This window comes from Astatotilapia calliptera, chromosome 13 (assembly GCF_964374335.1).
Source record: "Astatotilapia calliptera chromosome 13, fAstCal68.1, whole genome shotgun sequence".
NCBI classification, from domain to species: Eukaryota; Metazoa; Chordata; class Actinopteri; order Cichliformes; family Cichlidae; genus Astatotilapia; species Astatotilapia calliptera.
Window position 1 is genome coordinate 29009946 of NC_137434.1, and position 25527 is coordinate 29035472.

At 40.4% G+C, this 25527-nt stretch overlaps 1 protein-coding gene across 2 annotated transcripts in view; it reads right to left on the reverse strand.

The window, feature by feature from the left end:
• Positions 1 to 25527, reverse strand: part of gfra1a (gdnf family receptor alpha 1a) — a 100520-nt gene that overhangs the window by 59806 nt on the left and 15187 nt on the right. The window contains exon 4 of one of the 2 annotated variants that reach the window (XM_026189506.2): positions 22259 to 22429. The exons of the other annotated variant lie outside the window; for it this stretch is intronic. Within the exon in view, the coding sequence (XP_026045291.1) occupies positions 22259 to 22429 (171 nt within the window). The remainder of the gene's footprint in view (positions 1 to 22258; positions 22430 to 25527) is intronic. 2 annotated transcript variants of the gene reach the window in all.

The window sequence follows — 25527 nt, forward strand, 5'->3', positions numbered from 1 at the left end:
TCACCTACCCACACACACACACACACATCACATACAGTACATCACAAATACCTGCCACCTCCTGCAAGCAAAGCTCTCCATCTTAGGGGAGACAAAGTTCAACTTTGCTCAGTTCTGCTCTTATGAATGCATATGGATGCTCGTTGCAGTCCGAAGCTCATCGCTAGCAGGTACGCTATGAAATCCATCAGCTCTTCCTCCTCCAGAAGAAAGTGTAGCAGCATTTCCCACTTTAAACACTCACACGCAGGGTGACAAATCAGTTTGCAAACACAAACACACCTCTGAGAGAAACACAGCGCCCATGTGAATATCCACAACCTTACATAAGCAGAATGAAGCAGTCAATTAGTCATTCACCAGAATATTTATCAATAAAGAGCTCAAAGATTTTGTTTTCAAATATTACGCACACAAACTTAAAACAGCAAGCCAATCACATACATATGAATAGCATCCAACCATCCATCCTACCCTCCTCTTCAAAGCATCTTCTTAATAACGTTCATAACTTGTGCCTGGCAAGAGCACTTCTGCCTGGCCTTGACAACTTCGATAGCTCTTTGGAAAAAATCGATGCTCAGATAGGAATCTGAATCAGAGCCTGAGGCTGAAAGAGAGGAATATGGCACAAGTGTAGTTTTGAAAGAAAAGCTACTATGGAGACAAAGACAAGAAGGGCAAGAGATGAATTAAGATGTTGGGAGAATGAGTGTACAAAGGAGGAAAAAGGAAGTATGCGCTTGACAACAAAGGATACTTGTTCCAGTATATTTAATTTAACATTCAGCTGTATTTTACACCTTTTAAGATGAATCTTACAGTCATCTTACAGTGGTTGCTTATTGAGCCAACAAATAACATATTTATTAATAAGGAGATCTGGAATCCCAGCCTGTTCCCAATCCCAGGGTGTCAAAACTTGTTGTTTTGCCAAAGCTATGGCCGACTATGGAAAGTGACATTGTTTTCACTCTCTACTCTATGCTTTTGAAGGACATCTGGGTATCAGACTTTATTTGGCAAAGTGGAACCTGGGTGAACAGTGTAAAGAGACAACTAGACCAAGGAGTAACTGGTGCCTAAACCTCCCCAATGACTACAAGTGGATGTACATGTACAAGGAAACAAAAGTAAAACAAAGTCCCAAACAGGACAGACATTGCCGTATCTTAGATGTTTCTTCCAAACCATCATCCCCCCAGTCTCATACTACAGGCTTCGCTGCTCTTTAAAAAATGACTGTTGTCTCTTTGCGTTGAATATTGCCTCAGCTAGTGCGCAAACATTAAAGGACATCTTGAGCATATTTTTGTAACATCAGTAGCATCTAATAGAGCAGCAGTATTTGAAGCCTTGTGATAAGAGTGCTTTAGTAATCCACAGCAGACATTTGTGTTTAGCACGGTAAAGAAAACATTCATGATAATAGGTAAAGGAAACATTTTCCTCCACAAATCTGAACCGTGGTTTAGTGCCTACTCTGGTCCAGGAAAGTTTAATAGAGCATTTAAATAAAGTGCTCTTCTAAAAGCACCTAACCAGTGAATGCTCTGATGTAAATGGTTAGCAATATATAACTTTTATTTTATAAAGGAACATATAAAAGTGAAAACCATCTTACAAAAAGCCCCAATTGGCAGCTTTTAGAAATCTACACCACATTTATTGCAAGAATTGTAGCTCTCCATATCACAGGCCACTCTTCTTGTTTCTTTGAATATTGTGTGTTCTTAACTTGATGGAATATGGACCGAGTCTACAAAGACTTTCTGGCTCACTTTGCTCTGTAATGTTTCCTGTTTCATACATTTATAATTCAATGGACAGAGAGCTTATGATGGGGTACAGAGAGGACCTGTGGTACTGCGTGAGGAAGTCAGTAGTGGCAGAACAGTATGTGAAGCTGGTTCAGGACACCACTGTCTGGTGCGAGACAGTGTTGAGGTGTGCGATAAGAGTGGGAGATGGGTTTGAGGTGGGGGGGATAACATCAGCTATCGGCTCTGAGCCACTTGTTATTTGCAATGGTAATGAGCAGGTTGACTGAGGTCAGGCAGGAGTCTCTGTGGACGTTGATGTTTACAGATGGAACTGTGATCTATACTGAGAGTAAAGACAGGGTGGGAGAGAGCGTGAAAAGGTTGAGGTATCCAACTAAGAGAAGAAGAATGAAAGTCAGTAGAAGCAAGATATAATATGCGTCTGTGAATGAGAAGGAGACAGAAAAGGTGAATATTCAAGGAGCAGTGAAGCAAAGCCACAAACAGTGAGCAAGAAAGGGAAAGCATGGAGTGGGTGGTGATGAGTGTCAGGCGTGGACGGATATCAGCAAGAGTGAAGCACCATATTTACAAGATGGAAGTGAGACCTGCACTGGTGTATGGTTTGGAGATAGTTGCACTAGTAAAAAGACAGGAGGCTTAACTGGAAGTGGCTGAGTTGAAGATGTTAAGGTTTTCATCAGGAGTCACCAGGATGGACACAATTAGAAATGCAAACATCTAAAGTACCAGCTCAGGTTGAACAATTTGAGGACAAAGTTAGAGAGACAAGATTAAAATGGTTTGGACATGTGGAGAGTGGGGATAGTGGATATATTGGACAAAGAGTGTTAAATATCGAGGTGCCACGCAGGAGGAAAAGAGGAAGATGAGGGAGAAGATTAATGGACAGAGTGAAGGCGGACATGCCCGTGTGACAGAAGGGGATCCAAGAGTTGGGGTAAGATCAAAGGAGATGATCTGCTCTGGAAACCTCTAAAGGAAACACCCAAAAGATGAACAAGTAGTTAGTAGTTATTTCTGCTGGGCTTTATTTATTTTTTTTTTTTTAACTAGTTGTGGCATGTTTTTTTATTACTGTTTTGTTTGGGGTTTTTTTGCTAGTGCACTTTTTTCTCACATATTCAGCCATCTATACATTTGATTTCCTATCCAATTAGGTTAACAGAGGGTTTGAACCTGGACCCTTGATAGGTTGCCAGTCTGAGTGATGTATGTAGCTTGTTAAAAGGTTTACTTAGCTACTTAGCTTAGGTTTACAGCTATGCTACCTAGGAAGTTATTTCCGACAAGAGGTTGGAGGACATTTTTCTATACTTTAAAAGATGGATGTATGATAGTGACTGAGTGTAATTAGTTTAGAGTAGATTACACGAGAGGTCCTTCATCCAATGTCCAATGTGCTCTGACAACAGGCCTGAAAAAGTACAGCTCTAACTCCTAAATGATTTTGTATGACAGACAAGTGCAAGAAGAGGAAATAAGAGCTGAGGAGATAGAAAGGATTTATTTCTACTTAAACGATAAGAGTCCAGTTCAGCAAAGTTGAGGGGCGAGATATGTGAGATGGGGATGTAATTCAGGGTGGAGCGAGGGACGTGAACTATTTCATGAGCAGATGACAGCTCAGATTAGAGCAAGAGATAGGGTGTTACTCAGATGCCCGGACCAAACTGGAAAGGTTGTTCTGCCACGTTGTTAGTAGTGACAACAGCAGTGCTTCAAATGTTTTCTTCCAAAGTTCAGTGTTTAAAGAGTTAATGGAGGTTCAAAAGTAACTAAAAGACCTTTCAGTTTCAACATTGTTTTCTAAGTCCATAGCAGACTGATTTACAAGGAAATAGTTTTGAGTTTGTTTCTCTATTCAAATTACTAATGAAAGCTGAAGCTGGGAGCTATACTGAGCACCCTCAACATACGCATCAAGATGTCATGTAAATAAATAAGATTATGACTCAAACAAAGCTATAATTATACTCTACATATAGACAGAATAATGACACAGTGAGGTCAGCATTTCTTGATGTGGTGATGACAGCTCTGCTCTACAGGAAGAAGGAAAAATGCTACTTCTGGCAAGATTTCACTACATCATCAAAGAGTGATTAATGACTTGGGATTTGCTATTGGTAGAAAACTAAGGAGAACCATTTCCATGTATAGAAACTCTCTCACAGACCTTAATGATTAGTAATTAGGCTAAGTCATGGCCAATCAGTCAACAAAATAGATGTAACAAAGTGAATCTTTCCATAGAGCAGTTGTTGCTTACCAGCATGCTGCACGTAACAAGAACTGCATCAATTTAGAATTTGAAATGACATTTCAGTATCCTGGAAATGTAAATAAAAGGCTAGTTAATGTTCAAAGACTAGCAGCATTAATTTGGCGACTGATGCACAATTAAGCAACTTTAAATTCTGACCAGATACCTGAGAGGCAACACGTGCTTGTACGACTTCATGAAAATCTAGTGGAAAGGGAGGGTCAAGGCCAGTAGTTCAAATGAGGAGCAAGAGAACTAAAAGTATTAAAAGCTTCATTTCTCTTTTTTAATTCATCAAAGAAGGAACATTTCATCCAAGTTTCAAATATTTTTACATGAACTGTCTCCATCTTTAATGAGAAGTTCCTAAATGGACTGAGCTCTACAACCTCGAAGACCTTCTCCAGCACGTGTCTATCTCAGTGACTCTTTCTCTGGTATCTGTCTGTATTATGTGTATCTGTGTTTGTAGTCATATGACGATCAAGACGCTGGGCAACACATTAGAAAGTAGCCTTTCTGGGTAAAGCAATGAAAAAATATTTGTCTATAAAAATTCTGCCAGTGAGTGGATAGTGGATAGCCCAGAATTGAGGTGATCACACAACCTGTAAAGACTCGTGGTTGTCTTGTTCTCCTTGGTACCAAGAAAGCAACAGAAACTAATTTTAAAACTTACATCCAAATCTCCCGAAGTGAAGGAAAGCTGGTCTAATCATATACCACCAAGTGCTTAATTACTTAAATGCAATGCTGGCTGAAAGAAAAGCCATTGAACTGTAATTCTCTGTGACTCACAGTGACTCAAACAATGAGTCAAATAAGTGCACCACATTAAATCATGTGACTTCCAGCAGTGTACCTTTATGTTCTAAATGTTACCATTATCACATCATATCCATAATTCCCGTGTCCCAGTAAGATCCTTCACAGGACACTGTCCTAGCATGTTTTAAGGCGCTACACTGAACATGAAATTTGTATGCTAATAAAATCTGAATCTTATCTGCGTTACCATGGCAAACACATCGCAGGGGTTCTCTTTCTCTTTTCTTAAAGACAAAGTCAGTTACATGGAAATGAGTGAAATATATTTTCAGACAGGAGAAGACAAACAGTATGCAAACATTGCATTAGACCACCTCTTTACCTGTGAGCTGAAGATATAATGTACACAAATGATTCCTGCCACAGAGCCTGTGGGGAAATCCACAGCAATTCCAACTTCAATTGACATTTAAGTCAGAGGCGTGTGCATGATTGCAAACGCCTGTGTGCAGATTTATGTGTCTAAGCATCCACGTTAGTGTGTTTTATGCGTTTGAATCTATCTTTTAGATTGCATGTTTTCTCTTGATTCACGCTGCTCTCCCCACACAGCCGGAGTGTAAATGTGCTCCTCTCCGTCCGTCAATCAGCGTGCTTATTAGATCGAAGTGTCAGCAACTAAACAGATTATTCCAGCAAGAGGAAAGCACGAAAGCAATAACACACTCCCAGCCTCAATCTGTTGCTTTTAACTTCATTTCACAGACAGACTCCTCTCACTTTCAATATCTCCACCAGCATCACAATTCACCTAAAAGGCAACAAGAATTTTTATTGGATCAATCGTTCTGCCACAGAAAACACAAAACATAATGTTTATGTTTTCCATTTAAAGGGAAAAGAGGAACCCTTTGCACTTACTGTATAACTCTAGTGCAATGTTGCTCTGGATCAAAACAAGCAAAATGAGAATTAAGGGACCATTCAAATATTTGTGCCCACTGAGTGGCCTTTACAAATATTTATTGTTAATGTTCAGACCACAGGAAGTATTAAAGAGCCAGTCAGAAGCGGAAAACTACAGAGGAATACTAAGCTATCAGCTAACGCTAACAACCTCGGTTAGCAAGCAAGTGCATGCATGAACGACCAACAACAATGCCGACTACTCTGTACTACAAGAGTTTCACTAGACTAAATGAATTGGCTGCTGTACAGTATAGGCCGTATTACATTATTTATAACAGAAGTGCAGAAAAAAGGCACCGGAAGTTCAGCCGCTCGCGTTAGCAGAAATGAAGCCTAGCATAAAACAACTGGCCACATCTGCATGAACTGACTCATGTGCGAGTTAGACAAAGAAATAAATATATAATCTGTCTTACAACTGTTGTACATTCAGCTCTATAGATAAATATAAAGGAAAAAGAAGACAAATTTTATATGCCATCAAACAAATGAAGGCAAGGACTCACTGGGCTTCTAATAGTATAAATAATAATCATTTATTTGTTTGTAAGTAAGGTCAGTTCTTCCTCATGTCATTATATAATCATAAACATATTTTTTTAGTCAGTTCCAATCTCCTCATCAATACAAGCACTTTGCACTTCAGCATTTCAAACACTTTTGCAACATCACCAGTTTTGTTTTTTATCTTTTTGATTTTCTTTTGTTCAAGTTCAAAAATGTGCATAATGCTTGCGTGACTTACTTATGGTGTAAAAGACTCCCTGCAGAGAGCTTCTCTAATTGGCCTCCCTCTCTCCAAGACCAATCAAAATAGCTGATAATTGGAGCAGCAAGGGGTGGGCGGGAGGTCAGGCAGGACACTGCCTCACTTCTCATCGGTGTCTTCTCTAATTCACTCTTTCTTCCTGTTGGTCTCTGCATCTCTCTCTGGCTCTCAGTATGCATTTACAACCTTAATTTGGCTACTACTACCTCAGCAGTAATGTCCACATGTTGTCTGCCAAGTCTGCCTCTATTTCCTCTCAATCTGCTTCCTTTGTGCTACATCCACTATAATGTATTCTGTCTGATTCTCATTTTCCTGAGGTGTGACACCACAACATTGTTTCTGTGTGGGCTCACATGCTCATATTGAAAAAGCAGAATCATCCGTAGATACCATTAAGTAGAGAATGACTGAGAGGGTGTGCGACAGAACAGCTGAATGCATGAATAAAACCTGAGAGCCAGGTTATGTCATCAATATGTATTTTTTTTAAGCTGGCTTTGTATACATATATTAGCTTAAAAATTGTGTTCACCTGAGTAAAAAAGTTCAACTTCTGATAAGAGAATTTAAATGTGAGCCGAGCCCACAGTGGTGCCACAGGGGTGCAGTTACTTTTTTGTTTTGGCAACTAAATTCCTCCGCATAATCTATTTCACCACCTCCCACTCCCCATTCCAGCCGACGTTAAATTCAATCTCTATAACGTGCAGCTGCTACTTGTTTTTCTGGATCTCACTTTTCATTAATCATAAACGGCATTACATGTCTGTGGTGAGTGACTGCATTTCTTCTGACAGGATAACAGCAGTTGGGTAATGGTAGGACTGCAGATGCCTTTGCAGGGGAAAAAAGGCTCAGATGAGCACTAGTACCCTTGTGTTCTTCTTCATGTGTCCAAAAAAAGAGGCACAAAATCAGCGTCTCGCCTATGCAGATAATTGGTCCTCCGAGATTTTACGCTAGCTATCTGTAATTAACGTCACCTATGTCTGTATGCTACATGAGCCGCTATATGATCTTCTGTGTAGACAATAAGATTAGCAGCGTGGCCATGCCGAGTCAGGCCGAGTCACATCTGTTCTCCACATCTTGATTTATGGTTTAGAAATGATGGCCTTCCATACTAAGCCCTTAAAGACACACTGGGGAGACTTTCAGAGTCTGTTTGCCTTAGTGGAATGGATTTGGCTCGGGATTTCAGTAAAACTGCAAAAAAATAAAAGGAAAAAAATGTAAGACATTCAATGAAATATCCCCCCCAGGGAAAAAAAAAAAAAAATCAATCAAGAAATGAAACGTGTGCATATGCAAAAACAAAACAAATGCCCTCTTTACCCTTGAGGCAACAGCTATTCTACAACCAAATCCCCATATTCATTACCTTCCTGGAGCCTAACGGTAATAAGAAACAGTTTCAGACCTTCGTCCACTTCATTCAGTTCTTTACGTTAATACAACGTAGGCCAGGGAGCAGAGCGCAGGCAAGCTGAGCATAACTGGCAGCTTGAGCACGTAATCCCAACTACAACATGGCACAAAAGCAGAGAGGAGGAGAGAGGGGGACTGAGGGGAAGGAGAGAGGAGACAGGGATAAAAAGGAAGGAAAGAGAGCAGAGTTTAGAAGAGGAGAAAAGAAAGAATCAGCTGAGAAAGAGAAAAGTGGGCAGATACTTAGGAGATCTAAAAGGTGTGTTATTCATTTACAAAGCCTTTAACAAAAAGGCAAATGAGCTTGTCGTTAAGAGTGAAAATATATAATATATATCATCCAGGATTGTAAATTTTACATTAATGTTCATCCAAACCAGTGAATCTGTGCTGCTCGCTTGCATGTCAGACATTTGGGATCATTCGGTATTCAGTTACAAAAATGAAACAAAATGCAGCTGACATAAACACATCATACTTCTTAAAAAGAAAAACAAAACAGATGTCTTAGAAGGAAGAAACAGCTGCAACACTAAACTAATGTAAATCACTGCAGTGTGAATGTGTTTACTGACAAATCTGCATTGCAATTACAGGAAGTTCATGTGTCATATTTTTCCCCCCCTTTTTGGTTTTTTATGAGCGATCCACGCTTGATAAAAAACAACAAAAAACAACAACAGAATTATTGTTTCACTCGGAACTGCAAATAAAAATAGAAGGCTTAAAGAAGGCCAGAGTTAAATGTATTTACAAACAGGTTTTTTTTCTTTTTCAAAATTGATTTCAAGCTACCGCCACCACTCCCCAACCCACAAATTCCCCCACCCCACAAGAAAAACAATGATGACGGTTTCATCATGACAGGTGTAATCTATGGTCAAGCTCCAGTTTGTTTATCCGTCTGTCAGGCACACAGCGGACAGCTAACAGGCATCACCACAGTGGAGATTTCACCCAGGTAACATGAAAAATAAGACACGAGCAAACCTGCAGAGTCATTTATAATGCAACCTGATCAACAAGCAACCCGGTTGTTCAGTCTGACGTCACTAGCCGTGTCTGGGCCTAAACTCCGCTGCAGGTCCATATATCAAACGATCACTATGGCATTACTGAGAGTTGAAAAACTGTCTAAAGTCTTTCATCTTTAATAAAATGATCAGCGTTCTGCTCTACCAGGTGTAACAATTGAGTTTAACATCCAGGCATCCATGAAAACGGAATTTATGACATTTAACGGCGTTAGAAGTTAGCAGGGAGTTAGCTCGCTAGCTTCAATCTAAATACAATATAGCATGTCCTGACTGCGGGGTTTTGGAAACAAATTAAAACGTACAGCTCTGCTATCACTTCCAGCATAAATGAAGACAGAAAACTAAACAGCAGTGACGTTTGTAGGGTTACTGAAGTTGGGCTAGCTGGTATATAATGATGTGCTACGTGACTGCTAGCGACACAGCTATGTTAGCATAATATAAACAAGCTAACTTTTTTTCCACTCGATAAAAGTTAACGTGAGTGTTCTCGGTGGTCAGGGACAAATGTAATCGCATGGCAGGATGCTGTAAAAGGACCAAACTTCAGCCAGGAGAACAACTGAGATAATCCATCCACAATACGAGGTTAGTCATTCATATACTGCTGCATGGGCTGGGCTGTAGTTACATCCTAAGGTTTTAAAAACTGAGCTTAAATAAATGATTACCGGTAATAAAAGCCGAGGGAGGTCAACGGTGATCACTGACTGTTTTAGGAGCTTTTTGAGATCAAATAGAAGAAAATATATAACATTAAACATGTTAACAACACTAAAGCCATATTAAACGCAGACTACTTTAGACCCGGAAGTAGGATTCGTCGCGTCATCACTGAACAACCGGACAGTTACTAGCAAGAAACAAGTTAAGCCATATTATCAACCGTTTCCATCCACCAGTGTGTTTCATACAACTAAAGCAGCTTAATATCTTTGTTTGTGAATAAACTAAAATGAAGCAGCAACTTCCAGATTTAAGAAATTAAGTCCACACATACAGTGTAGTTCTCTTGTGGGCATTTGGGGATGGCTCCAAAAGTGAGTCCATTCCCAAAATGCAGAACTAAAAAGTATTATAAAAAAACATTTTTTGTTATATCTCCTTGGGTTAAAAATAAGGTTTAAAGCTAGAAATGTTGTTTCAGTGACTGACAGTGGTGACAGCTGTGGGCGCTGTGGCTGATCCCTTTTCGCTAGATCTCAACTCTGCTAATAAGAATCACTAACCTTGATCTGATCTTCTTTTGGACTACTTTTAATGCAATTATATAACAAATGATGTAGATTGCTGAGATACATCAAAGCATGGTAACATCAAAGGTGCTATTTAAATAGTTAGTGACTTGTACATTGCACTTTGCAACCAAGCTTGATTAACTCAAATACTTAAACTTGTGGCTCAAAAAAATAAGATTAAATAAATAAATAAATAATTCCTTTCTGTTCGGTGGCAGATTAGACAGATTACATTTATCTAATGTGAAGTATTAAACTACTGAGTACAATATACCGGGTTTAAAAGCTGACTGGAGGGCATGGAAAACATATTTAAGTTTCACATCCATAGTTCTGCCCCTTAAGTCTCATGCACATTTCACCTTAATCTGCAAAGCGAAGAGGCCTTGAAAGTTATTGAATTAAAGGGTTCTTGTCCCTTGTGAGTGTGAAGCAAAATTGCTAAAATGACCTCAGGCTCCATCGGGATCAAATTTGCTCTTGACCAACAAATGAACTACTGCATTAATGCATACTTCCACACTCATTTACTCACTGCACGAGCCGTTACTTCGCCCGCCTCATCTGATTTCCATAACTCCACTGCTAGTGAGGCTAAAGTGGTTTACCTCAATGGAAATATTAGCAAAAACATTGCTTTACCAGCTGAGTGACTTTACTGTTTAATTCAGTGGTAAGTATGCACACAGGCGGCTAATTCCGTCTGAAAGTGCATGAGCCAAACAGCTGCGGATGAATTAACTTATCGTATCGTGGCCTGGTTATTCCAGGGTGTAAATCTTTAGTCAGGAAAACAAGTCAAACATCTTAAGATGGAGCGTGGTTGAGTGTGGGAATACATTATTTTGAGTTCCCACTTGTAAATGAAATTGGTTTCCTTGCCAGTCGTAAGCGCATTTGCACCGAGTACATTTCAACCTTCACTTCCCCAAGTTAAGATGCAGGAGCACCGGCGCTTTGCATGTAAATCTCTCAAGTTTAAGCACACAGCCTACGCTTGCTGGCTTGATCTTTCTGTCCCTTTCTTTAACTCACACACACACACTGTCTCACACCGTCTTACTCTCGCTCACACACACACACAAAGCTGCACGGCAAATCCAACTCTTGACTTTAACTCTCTAAAACTCGATAACTTGAATTTCCCATGAAATACACTGCAGGGCAATTCCAAAACAAGTCGCTGGCAAATTCAACTACACACAGACCTAAACACACACACACACACACACACACACACACACACACACACACAGAGCTTGTATATACACTCATTAGCACAACTGCTTCAAGTCTCTGGCAAGTAGATACAGACACCTACGCACACAAATCAGCGCTCACCCGTCATCTGAATAAGTAAATGTAACAAGGCAAGTTTTTTTCAAATCAGGTAAAAACAGACCAGGTGCTTATTTATTTATATAGATAATATAGCATACTTATTGGAGAAGAATAGATACGTGGGTTAATATTTATGTGCTTGAAAAACACACTATAAATTTGCTAATAATATAAAGTGTATATAAATTGTTACAGTATTTCATTTTAAAAAGCAGTAGAAGGTTAAAATAACAGTGAGAAAGAAGGACTTTGTTCCTGAGTCCTTTTTCTTCCATATCTCTGGCTAATTTATTAAATGGTGGTGGCGGTGTATGTTGATATAATGTGGGTCTGTTGAAATCTTAGCAGTAAAACCTCACCGCTTCATGAAAGCCACAAATTACAACCATGGCCCATGACTTTGACCAATACAAATCAACCACTGCTTTAAAAATACCCGACAACTCAGCGGACTCAATTCTGACGGCATAAAAACCCTGTGTTTGATTTACATTATGAGGCCGCACAGACCCCAGTGCTGCCAAGGAAAGCAAATTCTGTTATGACATTCATATGTCAACATGCAGCCAGGTTTAGAAATCCAAATCAAACCAGAAAATTACTCCAACGAGCACGGCCAAAGTTTTTACTGCAGAATGAACACACAGTGGGTCCAGAGGTCCAATATTTACATCATTATCTCCTCCATTTTCCCGCACTCTAAAAGCTCATTCTGGCCTGCAGCAAACTGGCACAAGAATCCTGCTCCCGTCATGTGTTTCTCCATAATTAAATACACTTCATTTGATTTGCTGTGATGGTAAGTTGTCATATCTTGTAGGATTTTGTGTGCATGTGTGTATTTACATTTATTTTTTATTTGTTTAAGTGTTAGAAGTTTTCATACAATCTAATATTTAAGGTGACACAAACAAGTTTTGAAGTACATAAAAGTAACGTTTCCATGACAGCTTTTAAAGACACATTTTCAACCCATTTCCAAGTCAATACCAGATCTTTTGAAGTCAACTTCAGCCTTTCTTGGGACTTTATATTCCAAACCAACATAAAGCCAGTATTTTCAATTAAACATGTATTTTTGTCTTTACATTGTCTCTGTGAAGCAGAGTTTAAAAAAAAAAAAAAAAAAAAAAAAAAAAAACTACCTGCAGACTTTCCCGTATACCTGCTAGTTTGATCATATCAAGGCTTGATCCTGTTCTCCGAAATAAATAAACAGCTCTGGTGTTAATCTGGAACCAGACCAGGACCAATTCCTCCAAAGTGTCGTGATGTGGCTACTTTGGTCCGTACAAATGAATGAACCACGCCAAGAGGAAGTCCAATCTAAACAGACTATACAGCACAGGTGAGAAAATGCCCCAAATGCTTTAGTCAAATGGCTGTAATCTCACCTGACGTTCAAATTGAAGTTGTGTTTTATGGAACAGGGAATATTTGGCTCATTACAATGCTGCCTGTTATAAGACAGCAAAAGTATTACAGAGTTGTGGTTTTCTTTTTAAACTGCATTACTAAATCCATTACTTAATTACGCTTCTGCACTACAGTAGAAAACCTGAGATGCATGTTTGCAATATGGTGTTGACACGCAGGTATCAGCTAACCAATACTGAGGACATACATCTTTGAACTTTATTATATTCTCCACCCCTCTAAGATGGAGACCAGTCTACAGAAGACTTCTCCACCCCCCATACAAACTACTTACCACATACCTTCCATATAAACTAACACGAGTGTGTAAACACTGATTATTTATTATTTTCCCCCCAGCTGCTCAGTACGTAGGTGACTTGTTACAGATTTAGGTTATGTTTATTCATGAAGTCATTTCCAGTTTTATGTTGTAACCACTAATCTCTATTCCTGTCTGCACTTTGTCTATTTTCCACCTACTTCATTCAGTACATTTACCAAAAGTAATTCTCATCTAATGAGCCAGATTCATTTGTGTCATTTTTCAACAAGTTTCCACATTTTGGTCATTTCTCAGCTCGTTCATTTTTCCTGTATCTCCCACATTCTTTTAACTGATTTCTCCTTAATAGCCAACTTTTAGATTACCCCGTTTACCCCAGATGAGGTGACTGGAGAGAACAGCCTGGGCTTCTCTGCTCACACCCAGTGTATGTTTCAGTGAGGCATCTATGTCATAACCTACGACATAACAGTAAACACCTCTGAACCCCAGACTCTAACCTACGATGTAAGCTGACGTGCACATCCCAAGAAACGTAGCTACTACACAATCACATGGTACTTCACAAGTAACGCACCAGCACAAGCATGAATGCAACAACGTCAGCCATAGGTTACATTGAAGGATTTACAAAGATTCCCCACAGAAGTCTAAATCAGGCTGCCCCTCAACACGGTCAGGGTTAAGAAGAAAATGGAAAGATGGGTGATTTGGCCTGATTTCTGAATCCTATCTTTGACCACCTGTTATTAACCTTTGGCTTTCTGAATGAACGATTTAGATTGCCAAACTCTGGTCTTTCATCTGTCTGAACTGATGCAGTTAAATTGTTTCACTAAAGACAAAATTAACCGTTCCTTTTGTAAAGCATACACAAAAATAGTAATAAGTTATGCTCTTCCCTGGCAAGTGTAGTGTCAGTATGGAAGTAGTACTTTTTGTGTTTTACACCATAAAAGAAAATCATTAATCTTCTCAGATCAGTATTAGCTACAATGCCATCGCTTCTAAACAAAATGCCCAGCCCCTAACTTACCATCAGCTTGTTCTCAAGAGCACAATGTGGAAAGCCAAAATAGCTCTGCAAAGCCACGTCAAAGTGCCCGCCAGGGTCTGAACCACCACCACAGGCTTTCCGTTGACACGGCATACTGATATCAGTGGGAAGGAAATGCCCCCACTCATTCTTCAGTCCACAAAATGAAGCAGAGGCAGCAATCTGGTGGGAATGTATGTACGTGTGTGCGGCGTGCCAACCTCAGTGATTTAAACGGGTATGCTCCACAGGCACGACAGCGGAGTATTGTGAATTACCCATCAGGACGTCTTTCTCTCTGCAGTGCACAAAACAAGGCCAACTCCGTGCTCACACACAGACACACAAACACCTGCACACACACACGCCCATGATGCACATTAGCACGTTTGGCTGTGCAACTCTCATGCTGGTCCAATTGCACAGTATGTCCCTTTCACCTCTCCCTCCCTCTGGCTGGACGGTGATAAGTACCCTGCTCTCAGGCAATGCAAAGCTGTGAATAATGGATGAAGTACAAGTTGCGAGTGACCACAGCAGAGCGCTCACATGACAGACACAATGACAGACATGGCAGGGACAGCAGGCATCTGTCTTTTTCAGCGCCTCTTCTCCCCCATGTCTGTGTCCATTTGCCACTTTCTTTATCTCCATGTTTATTAGAACAAATCAGCAGGATAATACTTCTCTTTTTATTTCAAAATAACATGATTCAGACTTCTGAAAAACTAATTTCACTCAGCAAGTTTTCTTGTCTGACAGCCTCCAGTGATTTGACCCGGGGTCGGCAAGCTTCACTGTTTGCTATCTCATTTGACCTTAAAACCACTCACACCATGTCTGTCTCAATTTATGAATAACGGCAGCATCAACACACATGCACAAACATCACCCTCCGTTCCCTTAAGGTGGTACGGTCATGCCAGCTCTAATTCTCATAATACTTTGTGTGCTTTATTTCAAGCTGTCCTGGAATGCTTTTTACCATTATAGTCTCTTTTAGCGTTCATGTGCACAAAGTACACACGCGTGCTTCAGCGCAACTCTGAGTCCGAACGCGAAGGAAGGGCAGTGCATGTGACATTTTGCGAGGTCTTTGAGGCTCGGTGCCAGTAACCTGTGGGGGTGGTGGTGGGTATCTCGCTCCCTCCTGGTTAGCTGACTGCCACGGTTACCTTCGGGGCTCACAACACGCTCAGTGACCTGTGCTGCTCTACTTGAGCAAATAACACAAGAGGGGGCGGGCGAGCAGAGGAGCTGAAGAAGATCTTTAGTAAACACCACATTATAATGTCATGTAACTGACCCAGCCCTGTTTTGTAATTTCGCCTAATGAAGTTTGTGGGTTTGTTGGTTTTCTCAAACCTCTTTAAATATGCACTGTTCCAACAGTTGGGTATTTATCTTCCTGTAGCCGCGGACTCTGCCTGATGAATTGCTCATCTTTATATTCAATCATTTTTGCATCAAATAAACAAGCAGGAAGAGAACTAACTATCTTTTACTCAGGCCAGATGCTTGGATACAACTACAGACTTTATCCAAACACATGTTATTTTGATTTGATGTAAATTTGTAACATCCTGTGAGGCTCGACATGTGATTTGTCTTCATATGTAAGAAAGTTGGCCTCTTTTATATAAACAGAACATGTAAACATGAAAACTCAGACGTAAGTCCTTTTCAAACTCCATGCCAATACTATACGCTTTTTTTTTCACCTACTCTTATACTGCCATTCACACTGACCACTTTATTTCACTGGATGAATTGACAACATGTATTTTTTCAAAACAAACTGGATTTTTAAAAATTATTTGGATATGAAATAAACTGATCTGACATTCAGACCATTATGTTTGGCAACAAGTGCGCTTGTAACTCAAAACCTGCACCGGTATGAATATGCAAGAACACGGCTAGATGCTGCTTCTGGTCAATCAGCTTTCTGAAATTATTGCTCTGCCTCCTCAAACGTGGTCCTAACTCAAAACGCCGATGGCAAAATGCCTCAGGCACACCACAGTTTCTCTTGCAGGTTAAAAGATGTAACCTGTAATATGTACGACTTGACAATTGATCAACTAACCCAGTATTTAATTTTATGAGGTTATAATCCTCAGATTTAGCATCTTGCTTGGCTCTTTTCATTAGCTGTAATCTTACACCCACTGGCCAGAGCAATGTCAAAACTGTTTTACTGACGATCAGAAATGATCAAAACTGTGACAACATTAACATGTGAATAAGGTCTGGGTGTGGTTCACAGTGTTGTCATATTGGTTTCTTGCTCTTTAATTCGAGTTAATCTTAGTTGGCCTTTTTCAGGTTGTTTGATTAAATTCTCAAATTCACAATATATCATATACTGAATTGTACCTGATATTTTGACAGTGGGCATCTCAGTCGAAACAGACGTTTACATTACAGCAATTATTTAGGAAAACGTTTAATATGACACAACATCCACATTAAAAGATGCATTTTTTTCCTTTCCCTTACGCATTTGTTTTATACAGAGTGTATTTTCTTGGAATGTGCAATAAGTTTGCTCATATGCTAATCTCAAGCATTTAACACCATTACACAGCAAAACAATAGATTTACCTTGGAGCTCTGTTTCTAATTAATCATCAGTATTTATATTAAGGCTATAAAAACTGTGCAAAGTCTGTAAGAATGGAACCAGAGGATAAACACTCTGGGCGTGGCCCATCGTAAGCTCCTCTGAGTAAGAACGCTGATTTAAAATAAGCTCTCTCTTTCAGACAGTTATGACTCATTGGTTTGGGAGGAGATTTTAGGCTTTCTCGTTAAATGATAATAGCTCATCCTAAAGAGTGCGCGCCGGTGGACAAATCTCCCGAGACGACAAAGCTACAAGATGATGACAGTGTGTTCTGTGTGGTAGAGAGGATCGTGAAAAATTCCCCTAGTGTGCTCACACAAATCAGTGTTTTGTTTTTCAAAACTTGAGGAAAAGGATAGCACTGTATTAGAGAGAGTGGTGATCATTGCTCCAATCACAAAGTCAAGGTAAAACACTGCAATGTTAAACACTTCAAGTTGTCTGAAACTGACTGAAAGTCGAGCTTAAACCACTGAAAGAATAGACTGATGTTGAGAGCCACTTTCTCAAAATTGGACTCATATACCAGCGAGAATGTCTAAAACTGCTTCAAGAATTATTAAAAGTCTCTGGGCTTGTTATTTGTGACTACACTGTGAACTAACACTCGACTTTTCCAACTTTCTCCTCTCACCTTCTTTCTCCTTCTTCCTCCCTGGGAACTGCACAACTCAACCTCTTTTGGTGATGTGTTTTTTTGCAAAAGAAACCCTCTCATATTGCTTTCGGTGAAGTTGAACAGTTCGCAGCATAAGCATTCTGACCTGCCTGAAAAGAACAAGAACAAAAAGGCCCAGAGTGAAGTTGCTAGCCGACGGCTGTGTTTTGAATCTGACACTTGGCTGCTCTTCACATGACAGCATTTGGGGACAAGAAAGAAATCCTCAAGGTGGTTGATGCAGTGAAACACTGGTGTCATGCATCCAAATGGTTGCATCACTAAACCACCTTTTCACATTCAGTTAAAAGTGTGGTGTGGTTAGAAAGTCTTCACTGAGGTGACACTTTTGAACTCTGAGCTGATCTAATCTAATGGCAGGCCTGATTGTGACATTTAAGGTTGTCTGACATACATTTTTAATGATAATCTTTTAATGTTTGATATCAGAGCAGCTGGTCTCCCTTGGGCTAACATACCCAGCTGTCTTACTGAGGGCAATATTTATGTTTAATCTATTTTTTTACCATGCTTTTTTTGTTGCTTAATTTCTTCTTTGTCATTTAATTTCTTTAAGCCGTTATACCTCATTAATCCATTTTTCAAAGACTAATGATGAAATGGAGGGACAGTTTACACAGTACGGCCTTCTTTGTCAAAGGCATGTATAAAAATTAAAACTAAAGTAACCAAGTCATGTTTGACTTGAAACAACTGTGTCTTACAGGAGAAATGAAAAGTCAGTTCACAAAGTCCGTTTATTTCTCCTTTTCAAATCCTCGCTGCAGGACCATAAACGACAATTATTACCTGAGATGATGAATCTTTTTAAATGACAATTTTGGAGAAACGGTATTTACAGTTAAGCCCTCAGCCGCATCCATATTCCTGTCAGAGAACAGAGGGATTGAAGTTTTTAATTAATCTGAACACCAGCATCCCTGAGGATGCACAGACATAAATACTCACTCTGTCTGTCTCTCACACACACACACACACACACACACACACACACACACACACACAGAGAGAGTATAAACCTTTGCATACACGTCTCTCTGAGACACTTTGTCAAAGTAAAAGTGTCTAAAGAATGAGATGGAGCAGTTGTGCCCATTTGAAAGTGCTACAAAGCTGTGAGACACAGTTAAGAAATGTACATACATTTACATCATCTTCAGTCGGGGAACACATCATCTATTGTTTGATGACTCTGGGCATGCAGCCCGATATTTTAGAGCTTCTGCTGTTCTCACCAGATATATGGGCCAAGACTTCCTGTCCCATGCACTGATCAGTGTTTACAAAAACGTAGAAATGTATGAAAAAGCTAAATTATAGTCAGGCAATAGCCAGTAGCCATAGACACAGACCGAGAACCGCAGCTGTGTAAAACAACAGCCAAGCAATCGCCCAATCAAGAGCAACCAGACGTTCCAATATTTCCTGTGTTTGTTATCTTAACTTCACCGTCCGCAAGATCTCTCAAATCTATGTCTGAGAAAGGGGGTTTATTGAATAGTTTCTTATGCGTGACATTAAAAACATACGATCTGGCTCCAAATCCTCATCAAACAAACCTTTCGCCTATGAGAGGATAAACCCTCACTCAGCGTGGCCACACACGACACATGGGTGCAGCCCAGTCAGCCAGTGAAATCTGCCTCCTTAATGATGCTGGTGACATTTGTGCATTTAGCCTGCGCGATAACGCCGTGCGGATTGTGATTGTGATGGCTTCTTGTAACCCTAATGCAAAGTTTGATCATTTACGAACACAGTTTGACATCTTTATGTAAAAAATCCATAGAAAATAAACAAAGATAAATATATGAAGTATAGTTTTTGTTTTAAAAACTTAACAAACAAAAAACCCTGGTTTTCACATGTAGCATCACAAATGTTCTCCTGCTTTTGCTCTTCACATGGATTGTTTACTGGCATGCAACCAAAGCCCACTTAAACATGATTGGTCAGTACCCATTACTACTGACCACTCAATAAGTTCATTACAAACTGAACAAATGGTAAATGGTAAATGGCCTGTATTTATATAGTGCTTTACTAGTCCCTAAGGACCCCAAAGCGCTTTACACATCCAGTCATCCACCCATTCACACACACATTCACAAACTGGTGATGGCAAGCTACACTGTCGCCACAGCCACCCTGGGGCGCACTGACAGAGGCGAGGCTGCCGGACACTGGCGCCACCGGGCCCTCTGACCACCATAAGAACAACAAACTACAACCATAAAGCTTTTAGAACTATTTTGATGTACACATAGCTGAATATGCAACAAAAGTATTTATACAGAGAGCCACCTTTTTTCTGAGCATTTCGTTATATTAGTGCTACTGAAGTCGGGGTGCCAGCACTGGGCCCCAGAAAGACTCCAATCCAGCTCACGGGATGGCTTTAGAAAAGTCATTAAGGAATAGATGACAGTCTGATTTTTCACCATCTACAATAGAAATGTCTATATTTTAAAGTTGGTCCATATCGTTAAAAAAAAAAAAAAAAAAAAAAAAAAAAAAAGAATGGGGAAAAAAATCATGCAAAAACATTATTATTTACTTAGTTTCATTATTACAAAACAGTTTTGGCTGTTACTTTTTCTGTAATTTTACACTTTTATTGGTCACAGTTTAGTCCCAAAGTGCTGTGCTGACAGATTTCTTCCATTTACTATACAAGGATTTATTTACCATGTAGAAAAACAGACATGCTGTTACCACGCATTGGCTCCCTCAGTTAAATTCCTTAAAACACTGACAGAAAGGGGAGTTTCACTGGTCTTCACAATGTAAAATGACTTTGACATCCATGCTCTATAGTGTCTCTTTTAGCAGAGCATGAACAATGCCATGGAACTAGCAGCTTCCTTCAGTGTACTCTGTAGTCAAGCAGAACTGTTACGTGTTAACATCTTCCTCCAAGTTTGCTCCTATGCTGAGACCTCTTTACAAAAGTAAGAGTTCTCATGTGTGTGTGTCGGCTTACTTGACCGGTGCAGCTCATTGTGATTCTAGCTGTAGGGCTGTATTTTAAGGTCAGATGCTGAAGCACAGATTAAGAGGGAAAAACAGACAAACTTTACTCAAGGCTGAAAAACAATTCTAAACACTGCAAAAATTGTAACACAGTGTGAATTATGTATAATAACGTGAATTACTCAACATGGCTTAACAAGTTACCACTCTGGTCATTTACTTCTTTCAGCCTGGTGATGTTGCAGTTCTGCATCTCATGCAGACATTCATTTTTCTGTTACAGAGGAAACAAGTCAGGAAGCTCTCAAATGCAGACACAGGTAGCACTTCACTGCTCATTCAAATGTCGTACTTCTCTTAATGCGTGCATAAAAGCCAGTGGACTGAAAAGTCCTGCTGAAATCAGGAGAGGAAAGAGGAGAGAGAGAAGATGCATACTGCCCCTGAGGTTTTAGTCAGAACACACAATTCAGCATGATTCAGCCTCATTCAGCTCGTTGCCGTTATCCCCCTACAGCAAGACTTGGAGCGGGTATGTGTATTTGCCAGTGAGTGTACGTCTCTGGTTAGTTGTGCAAGCACACAGATGTGCACCCACACGTGATGGTGTCAGTAATAAATGATCATGATTTCCAGTCCAGCCAGACAATCTATTAGCATGACACGTGGCTATATTTGTGAGTACATATGCACTCCGGGTGGATATTTACTCCAAAATGCGGTGAATTGCAAATTCGTTCTTAGCAAAGTAACTTTTCAGCAGGCTCTGATGCAAAATGAAATATTTCGCATATACATTGGCGCTGCCTGCAATAAGCTGTTTTAGGCCATAAAACTAATGTAGCAGTCACAGACATTGACTGCCCTCTAAAATGGAAATTCATAAGCCAAAATGGCACAGTGGGAATATCAAAATATGACACATCCTCTTCTTCTTTCAGCCCTCCCACTTCTCACTGGCTTCTGCCACCTCCCCATCCCTACCCATATCTTCTCCTGGGTTTTCCATCTGTTGTGGAAGTTCTTCCGAAGGACATGTCAGCTCTTCCTGACACAGCTGACTAAGCAGAGAGACGGACAGACTGGACTGACACCTCTCTCATATGGTCCCGAGTGAATTCTATAACTGGCATAATCACTCACCAGTGTGGATGAAATCAGTATTAATATCTTAAAGTCAATTTTCCTTGGATCTGTTAAGTCTCATATAACAGAGTAAAATTGATTATATTCTATTATATTTTTACATTAAATAAAAATACGAACTACGAGACACCGAGAACATCTTAGTTTTTGTTTGGTTTAGATATGGTTCCCTGTGGTAAGTGCAAAAAAACATTCAAACATGTAGTCTCATGGGTATACACAAAGATGACATTTAATAATTTGCAAAATGAGGCAAATCAAGAGTGATGTAATGTAGTCAGGCTCCCGTAATAAACTTAAACTACAATCAAATTTAGTTTTTTAAATATGAAACCTCATTAGATGACAGATAAACCCTGAAGTTGTGCAACCACGACTGCTGCTGCTACTATTTTCACAGTGTTTTAACATCACAAACTGAAAACACTCTTACTTTATCTCTAGAAAACATCATGCATGATCAAACACACACACAACTCTATTTCATTACCCAGAATGGCCCAATTGGGATGAGCTCTCCTGTTTCTACTGGGATCCTGAAGTTCCGTGGAGGAAGGGCTCCCTCTGCCCAGAGCAGGCTCTCTGCCCTGGGAAAACCTGCCCTGGGTGCCCCCCCTGCCCAGAGCCGAAGTGGCAGAGGTGCTCCAAGGTTCCCCACCCTCTGTAAGAGATGTGCTTCATTCAGGACCACCAATCAACATCCATCAGGGTTCACAAAGGTCACAGGGAGGTCAAGATGATAAAAGGGAAGCTTACAGAGCAAAGGGAAAAGGAGAACAAGAACCAGAAGTGAGCATTCACATCATTCAGGGTGTTTTCTAGGTAGGAAGAAGGGGCACAAAGGAGCCAGGCGTCTTGTGATGCTAGGTTTTACAAAAGGAAGAAGTCTAGGACAGCTTAGTGTGCTACAGAAGAGAATAAGGAAAGAGGAACTGTAGCCTGTCACATCACTGAGGGAGTATAGTTCTTATCTGCAGGCAACAGAAAGAAGAAGCTCTTTAATCAAGGTAATCACAGCTGGTCCAGATGCTGCTCTGTACCTGCTCAGAGGGATCGCAGCAAGCTCCACGACTGACATCTATGTGACTAAGGAACAATTGGCTGGTTTTTACCCATACTACCAATCGACAAAGTGCACAGTTGTGTTGGTGGGGATCACTCTTTGGCTAACTTATAAATGAAGAGGTGTACATAAAACCAAATGAAATCAAACAATCACATTAGCCTGACAATTAAACAAGTCAAGAAAGGAAGAATCTGACACTGCCTGGAAAATTGGGGGCACGCAGTTATGGAGTTTTCGTTAGAGGAACGGTTGTGGATGAAACAAATGCAAATTTATGTATCAATGCCCTCATTTAACATCATGGAGAGCAAAGACTCAGACAGAACAAGAGCTCAGCTGGATGCTTGTCTGTGTGTGTATGGGTGCCAGCGGGTGCATGCATTCCCCAACATTTGTGTGCATGTGTGTGTGTGCGTGGGAGTGGGGGGGTGCACTCTCAGTTCTTGGTTATGTGTGTCTGTTTAAGGCTGTGTTTGCTTTTCAGGGATGCTGCTGTTCTGTGATCAAAAGGAGAAGCACAAAGGGAGAAAGGAGAGAGAAAAGGGGCAAAGCTATTATTCTCCAAAGACAGCTGTTTGTTAGTTAGAGACACAGCTTTAATCAGACGTGCTGTGGCTGTTGACAAACACGATCACAGGGGGGCGAGTGTAAATTCCTTTTCCAATTGACCAATGGGGAAATGAAAATGTGTACAGAGCGTGGAAAGGAAATTTGTACTGCCGTGCTACTCTGAAGCAAAAAGTTTAGTAGAAATAGAGACTTTAGACTATTGAGAAAAGATATCACTACACTACAGGTTTCACAGCTAGCTGAGAAGATGTGCATGATCATCACAACCAGCTTACTACTAATAAGTGCAACTACTGCAAGATGCAAACAGAATAAGATGACAATAATACTCAGGATTTGAAAAACAAAAAAGTAGGACCGTGACTTTTAATGAGTTTGCAAATTAAACCTCTCCAAATCAACTGTTGGACTGGTTTTGGAGAAAACACATACATACAGTGCAAATACTAAAGTAACACCAGTGGTTTCGTACAGTACAGTGTGATGCTGCCCTCCCTCAAAGATAAAAACAAAGAAAAGTCACCGCATAATTACTAAAATAATTCCTAAAAGCCATTCTTGGATTTAAACAAGTCCATAAGAGGTCAAACATTCCAAAGATTTCGAGCAATGGAAGCAGAATAACTTTACAAATCCACTCCTATAAAAGAATGAAATGGTATAGCTCATTGCAGTCCCATTTGCTTTGGGAGAGTATGAAATTCCATTAAGACACACCGACACAAGTGGAAGCCCTGACGGCTGGAGCCGAGGCGAGTTAATCCTGCGAGTTGACTGTGTGCAGCCGAGGGCTTAGAGCAGCAGCTTAACACAAGGCCGCAGCTTTGGCACACCTGCCAGTGGTCAGTCACGCCTCAGCCAGCTGAGCGAAACACAATGTGATTATAACACATCATTATTAACTACACTGTATTAAATCAATTTTATCCTGAACGATTTAAAACATTGTTTAAATGTATTTGAGCATGGTGAGTGACGCAATATTAAAGGTAGGAGCAGGCAACTCTGTGAGCGCTGATTTGGGGACACATTTAGGTTGAAATTGGCTTAAATTTTGGAAGAGTTTTAAAAGTATTTAAATGACTGAAAGTCAAAATAAGCCAGACTATAGACCATGAGAGGTATCCGACTCCTCTATGAAAAAGAATCTAGCTACACTCATTGAGCATTGGGTTGGGTAATTAATCACATTTGTAAAAATGAATAATTTTTGCATTTATTTTGCTAAAGAGTCTGCGTTTCATAATGAAGAGCACAGCGTTCCTTTACAACAGCGGGCTCTGTAAACTTACTAATTCTGTCACGATCTGGTACAGGGATTCAAACGCAGAGCGGTAAGGTATCTCCAAGGTGTAGTTTATTTACAGTGCCAGTGCAATATATGTACAGTGAAGGGATCCAAAACTCCGGGGGAATCACAGGGTAACTCGCTCACGTCTTCTTCGCTCACACTCACACACGTTCCCGCAGCAGGGAGGTCGCAGGTCCCGGGGGGGGGGGGGGGGGGAGATCTGAGGCAGACGAGAAGGCAGGTCACCAACTAATCACAAATCACGAATATGAAGCACAAGAGCTGTGAGAACACTAACGTTAGGGGTACAATCATCCAGCGACGAGAGGATCTGTGTTCCAGCCTCAAATAGTGCTCCCGGTGATGATGGGTGAGTGTTGTCAGGTGTGTGTGTGGGCCAAGGGCAGGAGCCCACAGTGAGCTCCGCCCAGGCAGAGAGGGAGAGAACAGAAACAGCAATTGTAGCCTTGTGGGGCCGACCGGGCAGGCACGGAGACCATGACAAATTCTTTAGTTCAAGAGCCAAATTGGGACAGAGAAGACCAAGTCTTCCACTACGGATACAAATACCCAAGTGAAATTTGAAAAGTGGAGAACTTTTCTAAATCTTTAGGCATGTAGTATTAGGTTCAGAGAAATATATGCAATTTACACTTCCAGCAAGCAACATCTGCTCAAGTTTATTTTAACGTGTACTGTTATACGAGGCTAAAAAGGGTGTTCACGCTGCATAAAAGAGTCTTTCAACCCCCCCGCCCCACGCAACTCTTTCTTGAAAACTGATCTTTCCCAACTTGTGCAGTTTAAGCTATATTTTTGCAGTGCAATTTTT